Source organism: Capsicum annuum, chromosome 2 (genome assembly GCF_002878395.1).
Source record: "Capsicum annuum cultivar UCD-10X-F1 chromosome 2, UCD10Xv1.1, whole genome shotgun sequence".
NCBI lineage: Eukaryota > Viridiplantae > Streptophyta > Magnoliopsida > Solanales > Solanaceae > Capsicum > Capsicum annuum.
In genome coordinates, this window is record NC_061112.1 from 148,958,474 (window position 1) to 148,968,480 (window position 10,007).

At 31.2% G+C, this 10,007-nt stretch overlaps 1 protein-coding gene across 1 annotated transcript in view; it reads right to left on the reverse strand.

Moving 5' to 3' along the window:
• The window catches only part of LOC107860441 (putative methylesterase 11, chloroplastic), a 9,460-nt gene extending 5,865 nt beyond the window's left edge, over positions 1–3,595 (reverse strand). Inside the window, exons 1-3 of the mRNA XM_016705809.2 lie at positions 2,872–3,595; positions 1,321–1,557; positions 359–502 (exon numbers count right to left, since the gene is read on the reverse strand). Coding sequence (XP_016561295.2) covers positions 359–502; positions 1,321–1,557; positions 2,872–3,243 — 753 coding nt within the window. The 5' untranslated portion in view covers positions 3,244–3,595. The remainder of the gene's footprint in view (positions 1–358; positions 503–1,320; positions 1,558–2,871) is intronic.
• Positions 3,596–10,007: the final 6,412 nt, after the last annotated feature.

Consider the following 10,007-nt stretch of genomic DNA (forward strand, 5'->3'; position numbering starts at 1 on the left):
TTGTTTGCTATACTGTTATTTGTCCTAAGCCGGGGATCTATCGGAAACAACCTCTCTACTTCATCTTAGATAGTGGTATTGGACCACGTACACTTTACCTTTCCCGGATCCCACTTTGTGGGAATACATGCCCCAAAATTTTCACAAGAGAAAACTACTTCTGAGTCTTACAGAGATGATCTACACATACACTAATATAAGGGATTAAGTGTGAGTCTCCTAAATAAATGAACAACGTGTTCAATAATTAAAGGAGACATGTAATGTAAACTTACAAGGACAAAGGTCAAATTGGGTGCACAGTGCAGATTCCGAAAGAACCAACTGAAAGTAGTAACTGAAAATGACAAAATTTTACCTTTTGTGAGAAAATATCAAGGGCACTTTGTCCACTTGTTAGCATTGCAGCAGAAACAAATACCGCTTTCGAAACTCTAAAGGGATGCAGCTCCATTGCAAAAGATATACATGCACCGCCAAAATCATGTCCCACCAAAATCACCTACACGGTTAAAGAAATGTTCCAACTTTTATTCAACCATGGCGGAGTAAAAATAGTTATGAAGGGCGTTCAATGTGGTTAGGTTGGGATTTGAGATCTCACAAATCTCAGCATTCATATCTAAAAGAATCACAACGTAAATAGATCCAAGCTTCACTTTACGACTAATTAACTTGCCCAATGAGCGAGCATAACAAAATAGATTAATCCAATATAAGAAGAATAAAACTTTTCCTTTCTTTTTTATCATGAATTTCTGATCCTCGCCACCTGTGGGCAGGGTTAAGTACTATCACACAGCTAGTTCATATGATTATTGATGATATGACCTTTCCATCTTGTTCCCCTGTTTCCTGATTTCACACTTGGGCTCACCTGTATTTAGTTGAATTTAGATGAATTACATTGAAACAGCTGAAGTTGCTTAAACGAGATGTGACAGCTTATCCTTTTGTAAATCCTCATTTGAGGAGAAGGAATGGAAGAAGGTTGTGAATACTGAATAGCTTTTATTACAACAAGAATGAGCATGATCTTTTCTCAATCACGACAGTCGACAGACAATGGAGAAGAATGTATTTTTGCATTCAGGTACCAGAGTCTTGGAACAGCTAACTTGGCAAAGCATAAGAAGTTCTTTGAAATCACACTTTTTTAACATATTCAGTTCTTATACACACTTCATCAGACAATCTCTAGTAGTGCCCAAGAATTAGGAAGCACATAGTTTTCTTTAAAGCTCTGAATTTCCAAAAGAATGCAAGATATTATAATGGATTCAATGGGAAACAGATAGCTAGAAATGATGCAAAACTGACCTTCTCTCCATCAGCAAGCTTTTCAAGAAAATCAGTGAGCGGCTGTACATATTGAGATAGGCTTGCGATATTATTTGTGTCAAAAGAATGAATGCCTGAACCAGTTAAATCAACTGCAGTAACTTTAAATCCAGCTTCTTCTAAGAGTGCAATGGTTTTATACCAACACCAGGCCCCAAATCCACCACCATGAACGAGGACGAAATGGTTCGTCTCTAAATCATCAACGCTCACTTCCTGCCAAAGATAAACATCCAGAAGATTGAACTTAGAAAAAATCACCATGACACAATAGTAGCAAGCACATCGTTTTTAAGGGGAATGAGCCGATACAGAATAAAAATACATTCTTGACCAAGTCTCAGCTAAACCTAAAAAATGGCTCAATTTCTATCATTTCCTTTTCAGATTACGGGTAGTAATTAGTACCAGTAAGAAGTTGGACTAAAATGTCCACTTCTGCAGAAAAATGAATCATCCTCATGGCCTCACCTGCAGATCGGAGCTTTTGCGGATCTGCATGCTGCCAAGAGGATTATTGTTTCCTTGGTCATACAATACTTTGTATAGGTGAAATGCATTATAAAACATTAATTTGTGTATATACATGCTTACTGAATTCCTAGACACAACAAACAAGTTACTAAAGAAATGTTCTGGGGGTTTGAAATGATGTGCAAGCTTTTATTAAGTTGTGTATTTTTTCATTTTTTCCAAAACCTTTTACCCAACTTTTTTTTCTCTCCTCAAAACAATTACTTAGACAATGTCATTTGTATCTTCACAAATGTATTTGTACTTGCTATACAATGTAGGTAGTACTAAAATGAAGTATGAACACCATGTTCTGCTACCCTGCATATTATTATAGTTAAATACTTTCAAGCAAGTGAATTTTTGAAGTTACTCAATGATGCATTGAAGAATTTACCTACCTTTAAGTTAGTTTTGAGTTTAATAAATTTGACTCCCACCGTTCTAACTTTTTGGCAAACTTTGAATTGACACAAAGTTTAAAGAAGGGTTCTTGAAGTTTGTGGTATTAAATATGTCGTGATACTCACTTCGCTATAACACTTTTGAAACTTGTGATCTTAATCTTGTCATAACATTTTGCAGCTAAAATAGTGCTTCTCACGACTGGAATATAGAAAAGCGTCATTATTTTTTTAAAGGAACTAATAAGGAAATAGTGTCAAAGTAGAACAGAGGGAGTAGCTTTACTTTCCCAGTGAATCCCCTTCATCATAAAATCTCACCGTCCGCCCAAGGACTGGAAGCATTTCTAAATAGCATAATAAACAACTCTTAATATATTAATCTATTAAAAAAAAGTATATTAATCTAATTCGTAACAAAATTTTCTACCACGATTTTAAGTGCGCATTATTCGCATGATATACGGAAATTTAATCTATCAAATTGGAATACAGCAACCGGTCAAAAGCTACTAACCAATCGCCGATAAATAAGGAATCATACAAAAGGAACAAATAAATGCAAATCAAGCAAATGCCATAATTAGAAAGTAAACATGGAAAAAGCATTTACCTGGTTCACAAGCTGGTGAGGTTGAAGAAGAGGATCAGTAAGAGAACGAGCTCTAGAGCTAGAGCAACGCGGCAACGATTGATTCTTCTTAGAATTAGAATTCGGATACCGAAGCGAAGATGAACGATCAAAAGGACCACCACCACCTCCGCCGCCGTTCTGCATTTGCTGCTGAAAGAGAATCGCGGCAGCAAGAGCTCGCTCCTGAATTACAGAATCATCTCTCTTAGACGACGATCGATTCCTGTACCACCTGTTACTCCCAGCGAATCCGCCGCCATTCACGGCGGCCGCCGCCGATTGATTCGTTAAACGTTTGGATTGCCGCTTCTTCACTGAACCGGAACTACTCCGTGATAAACATATGCCCATTTCTGATTAACTGATATTCACATGCAACGGATTTACACAGCTATATATAAATGTACAATACGAATAACGTATACGTACAAGTATTTGATGCAGTTGAGAATTGAGGGAGATGAAGATGGTTATCAGCACCACTGTTGCTTTATTTTGGTTAGAACTGTTTTCACAAGTAGTAAAGGTGATAGAAAAAGTGTGTGTGAAGTAGTGCGGTAAGAAAAATGGGCATGATTTTGACTATTATTACTAAAATGACCTTATGTCTTTCCTGTTGCCTTTATAAAACGGGACGTGTGTAAGAAGTGGGAGAGAGTCGTAGTTATTGGGCATGGTAGTTTCGCCATCGTTGACTTGTATCAATGCTTTAATTTTGTTTTCCATTTATATAGTTCCGCTCCATTTATTTTTTTAAGATTCAGACGTTTAATCTGAATGCACATCTGAATGATTAAGATATTATTTCTAAATCTGAAAACTGAATGATTAAGATTATTTATTTTTTAACATCTGAATGTGTAAAAAAAATTATCTCTATATATAATAAAATAAAAAAATATAATTCAAATAAAAATTCATTATATATTTAAAAAGTATGTAATTTAATACAACAAAATTATTAGTATTTGATTGAGAAAAAATATTTATATTTGCTAGTGATAGTGAAGATGGCTTATACTGATGGTTGTGGTGACAATGATTGATGTTAGTGATTAATAATGTCAGTGGTGATAATTGTGATGGTTGGTATTGTAGTGACTGTTATGATGATGACGATTGATGGTGATAGTGGTTGTTGTGATGTGACATTGCTTGATGTTAGTAGTTTAAGGTGTTGATTGTGTTGGCTGAAACATGAATGCATGTTGATTGGTGATGTGTTGGTACTAGTTGGAGATGTTATTTGTTGTGATGGTGGAGATGGTTATTAATAGAGATAAATCGTAGCGATGGTACTAGCTAAAATGGTGATAGAGGTGGTGTTATTAGTGACAATAATGGTGACGGCCAAAGAATGTGTATAGATTGTGATGTCTTAGTGGTAGTTAGTGGTGGTGCTAGTTGTGATAGATGAGTTAGTTGGTAGTAGGAATTGGCCGGTAATGATTGCTGATTGTGTTGTTGTTGACAGCAGTGGTAACGATGAATATAATTAGAATAAAAAAGGTAGTAGGTGTGATAGTAGTTGACAATTGTGGCTGGTAGTGGTATTTTTTGTCGATGATGGTTGTGATGGTAGAGGTGGTTGGTAGTGGTTGACAATGGTGACGGTGACGGAGGTGGTTAGTGGTGGTGACTGCTAATTATGAATAGAGCGGTAAATATTATCCAACGTCAGAATATCCCTTCAGACCTATTAAGATTTGGTTCTGGATCTGAATGATTAAGATTTATTCAGACCTATTAAGAGTTAAAACCTTAATAAAAAATAAATGCACGTAATGGTCTGAAGTCTGAACCATTCAGATTCAGACCTCCATTAAATTCAAACAAATGAGGCCTTCGTGTCACTTTACTTAAGTTTTAATACATTAATTATTTTATAAATTTGTGAGAAAAAATTATGTAAACATTCCAATTAAGTTCAATTGAACATCTGACATATAAAAAAGTGTTATTATTTAACATTTTTTTATTTGAGTTTTGATGAAAAAGATATTGCAAGTGTTTTCAAGTATTTAATAGATAATTAAGTTAACCACGTCAAATATATCATATTTTTTGAATATGCATATTAGTATTGATTGAAGCAAATGCATATAACCAAAAGAAATACCCCTCCGTTTAATTTCATGTGTCGTCATTTTCTTTTTAGTCTGTTTAAAAAATAATGTCATCTTTCTTTATTTGATAATTATTTAATGGCAACATCCCATTTTATCCTTACTGAATCCCACTTAATAAGAAAAGACAACTAAGAAGTAAACTTTAAGAGGGACAATTTTATAAAGTCCATCACTTATTTATTAAATTTCGTGCTCAGACAAAAAATGAGGGAGTAATATATTTTTAAGTATTGAACTTATCTAGCTAATGAAATGTTCGAAAATACACGATAAGTAAAAAGTTTTTCAAATTTTGAATTGAAAATGTGAACAAATGGTATAGTTTGGAGTTTGGAGTTTGGAGTTTGGAGTTTGGAGTTTGGAGTATGGAGTGTGGGACATGGTTTCATTAATTGAAATTGGAATATGAAGATTGCTTTGTTGAAGGAAAGAGGCGTTTAAAAAAGTAAAAATTTGCCAACCTAATAGCGGTTCCCCACTAACTTGCTCCCCGTGTCACCTCACCTCGAAAGCTCCTTTTAACAAACACACCTGTTTTTTTCTTCTTTTTCTCATGTATTGCACTTTACATCTCATTTTACCTACTAATCTAATTATTTTTTCTTCCTCTTTAATATATTCTTGTATAATTAGTATAATATTGGCGAATGAAGTATTCAAATTGGAAAAAAGGCAATCTATGTCTTTTTCTTTTTCTGATTTCTCGTATTGTAATATTTGGTATTCATATTTCATATTGAAATCTAACTAATTCAGATTGACATCAAGTAAAATCCATTCAGATAACACCTCCTATCAAAAATAAGAAAATCTCTTAGTAAAATCAAGCTTTATTGAGTTTTAATCATGAACCAACCAAAGTTTAGATACTTATTATCTCTGATTGATTTTCCTTCGTGTGTAATTAATAAAACATATAAAGTAAATAAACAAATTAAAGGTTACAATAATTTATTCTATAGATTTCTTTTCCCTGCCAAATTTCGATCACGTGGTACAAGAAAGGGAAATGACAAAGGAAAGACCATGAATTTTAATGTATCATGTAACATGTACGTGCTATATTATTTTGCCTTGACTTTTAAAATGTTAAAGTATTTATTTTTTTGGAAAATCACTTATTTTATAAAATGAAGGTGTTGCCGTGTTGGTAAACTGACATTGAACACATACATTACGATTTCCGCCATTTTAATTTGTTCTCTTAATTTAACATGTAGTGTTTAAAGATAGTTTTAAGTAAATGCTAACAAATTCCAATAAATAAATGTTTTTGATATTTTTAGGACAGAATTCATATTTACTAAGCTTATGTGAACTATTTGAAGTAGCATTTGTTTTAAAAAAAAAGTATACTCCAATGAAATAGGAGATTGTTTTTTATTTTTTGAGTAAGTTATTGAAGCAGCCACGAAAGCTATCACTACTTTATAAAAGTATTTTTAAAATAGGTATATTTTTAATCAGAAACACACTTCAAAATCGGTTAATGTTGATAGCTTTAGCCAAAAAATTTAACCTGAACTTATTGTCTATTAATGAATTATTTATCTCTTAAATTAAGAAGAATTTAAGTTTTGTGTATTATCAGGTAAATTTAACTTGTTATTATTGTAGGTTATTCAATTTTTAAAAATTGGATAACTTGTAATAACAGATCAAGTTTATCTGATATTGTAGAATTTTTTGTACGGTGATAGTGCACAAACTTAAACTCAATTATTAACAAAGAAAAAAAGTTGAACTCGCTATACATGACCACTTTTATATTATAGAGCGGTAAGTATTTCTCCATTCTCAATCAATGTTAAACTCGCTATACATGACCACTTTTATATGATAGAGCGGTAAGTATTTCTCCATTCTCAATCAATTTTGAATTCAGTACAAAATCACCTTTAATTGAGAGAATTTTACTACCGAGATGAAAATTAATTTCAATCCAAGCACAAATATAAATTATTTACTGGGTGGAAAACGTTAGGTCCCGCTCAGATGTGAGCATTGAAAGCACTATAATTCTTTCTGCTGGTAGCTAGCGATTTAAGCAGTGGTATAAAGTAGTATTAACTAACGAAATCTCCAATCGTTTCAGCATTTATTTAGCCGTTTCTTCAAATAGCTGGTAACCTTTTTTTCACTGTACGGCCTAATTATGATTTATATGGGGGCAACCAATTGGACCAAACTCATTTATAGTACTAGGACTAGGTGGTGGTTGAATTGCCCATTACACTTTTTCATCTTTTCTTTTGTTGACCAAAAATATTCACATGGTAATGATGTACACTAAAAAGTTTCTAATGTTTGATTGTAATGTATGTCTTAGTTAGAATATTTTAAAACCAGTGATGATTATATGGGTTCAGTCCACTAACAGGAGGATTTTGTGTTTTGTTACTCAACATGAAGTACACCGAGGACAAAATTGTCTAATTTTCTTCATATTGTATTATGTATAGACGGTCGTTATGAAAACAGTCAAGAATTTAGTGACCTAATTTATGGCGAGGTCCATCATTGGGACAATAAATGTAGATTACGGTTAAAACACAAGGAAATATGTTGTTAGCTGCTTCACTCTATTTCTGTTCAATGTTAATCCTCTCGTAACTTTTTAAGTAACAAAACATCCAATATCCAAATAGTTACACGTTATTAATTTTAAAAATAAGCCGAATTATTTTCACAAACACCCAAATGGAGATGCTAGTGAAAATGGAAAAAAAAAAAAAAAAAAAGTAATGAGCTCTTACATACCTTATTATAATGGTTGTTTTCTTGCCTTTTCTCCAAAACAAGACATTAAAGTTGTGGAAAGGCTAGCTAGTGATAACCACTTTCATACATAAAGGCTACCCTATAGTATTTTTATTCCTCTTTACTCCAATTCCCAATTACACAATCAATATATATCTAATAGAAAATTCATCTCCTTCTTGTTACTTGCATTATGTGACATTTAAATTTTGAGAGTCAATCAGTTTAATTTTAATCGTTAATTTAAAATTAAATTTATAAATTTTTTAAAATAAAATTATATATTTAAAAATTGTGTAAAAAAAATATTATAAGTAACCATAACTGATAGATGTTCAAAAATATCTTTAAAAAATCAGTTAGAGAAAAATTTGATTAAATTTCGTAATCCGCAAAATATCACATAAATTGAGATGAAGGAAATATCCTTTTGGTTGCTTAGGGGTTCTTCTTTAGGTATTTTAGATTAATCACTTGGACCTTTTTCTTCATGTTGGAAAAAATTAAATACTTTCTGCACATAGTTAACAATCAACATAAAGTTATCTATAGGGAGAATAAATAGGTTCAGGCATCACATTATTTTATTTATTTATTGCTTTAGTTTGGAATTTAAAAAGAAAAAAAGATAAGCTTTCTTTGCAAAAAAACACTCTAAAACGTCACTACTGGCCCTATAGACATTTGCTTCTTTGCAATCTCTCACCATTTTGTTTGTGACTTTTAATAGTTGTAAAATAAATATTTACAAATTTGTTCATCAAATCTTATGATTCAACACGATAATCAAATGCACTAGAAGTGAAAATCTAAATATCATTTATAAGGATCAGAATTTCAATAGTAACATAGTGGCAATTGCCCGGTTGAATTTTCACTGCTCTCACATTAATTGTGTGTAAAATGGAGCAAATATTGTCATAGCTTTTAACACCTCTCACGGGATTTCTTCTTTTTGTTAGAAGTAGACAAAAGAAGCGTTGAATAAAAGTAAAACTGGACTAAAAAAAGCAAAGGAATATTTCATAAGTAGCGAGATAAGTGCCTTTTTTTAATTAATAGCGTAGCGTATTACTTTACTTTACTATATATATATATATATATATATATATATATATAAATAAAAGAGCGGGTAGCAGCTCTTTCAAACAGGCAGCTGACGATCGACATGTCTGCTTGTTTCGTGATTTTATTATATCACTCATAATTAATTATTAATTGACATTTCCATAGTAGAGAATTAATAAAATTTAATTTTAAAGAAATAAATTGATATTTATGACATATCCGCTTCAACTGCTTCAATCATATTAGAAAATTAATAAAATTTAATTTTTTAAAAATAAAATTGATATTTATAACATGTCCGCTTCAACTGCTTCAATCGTAATTTTTCTATGTCGACCCTAAGTAATTATTATATGTCATCTGAGTATTAAAAGATTAATAATATTTAATAAAAAAAGGTAAAATAAACATAAAATGATAAATTAACTTTTGATGTTTTAAATTAATTTGACATCTTATATGAGACTCACTTAAAAAAAATTCACAAGTATTTTTTATAGCAATTTTGCTATATCACTTCTAATTAGTTATTATGAATCATTCAAGACGTATCAGTTTCGCTACTTCAATCGTGTTACTATATGTAAGTGTGAGTAGCGGTTGCTGGAAGCAGACAACTGACAATTGTTATGCTAGCTTCCAGTTGTCTGTTTGCTCCGTAATTTTACTATATCAGCTCTAATTAATTATTATGTGTCATTTACGTATTAAAAAATTAATAAAATTTAATTTTTAAAAAATTGATATTTATGACATGTATGCTTCAGTTGTTTCAATCGTAATTTTACTATATCACCCCTAAGTAATTATTATAAGTCATCTAAGTATTAAAAAATAATATTTAATAAAAAGATAAAATAAACATAAAAATGATAAATTAACTCTTGATGTTTTAAAATTAATTTAATATCTTATATGAGGCCACTTAAAAAAATTTCACAAGTATTTTTTATAACAATTTTGCTATATCACTTCTAATGAATTATTATGAGTCATTCAAGACATGCCGGTTTCGCTACTTCAATAGTGATATTTGATTGACTTTCAAAATTATATCAGTGTCTCTTAAATTGAAATAGAAAAAAAAATTACAAATCACAATAATTAAAAAATTAAATTATTTTTAAAATATAAATTTTAAAATTTATATTTTAAAAA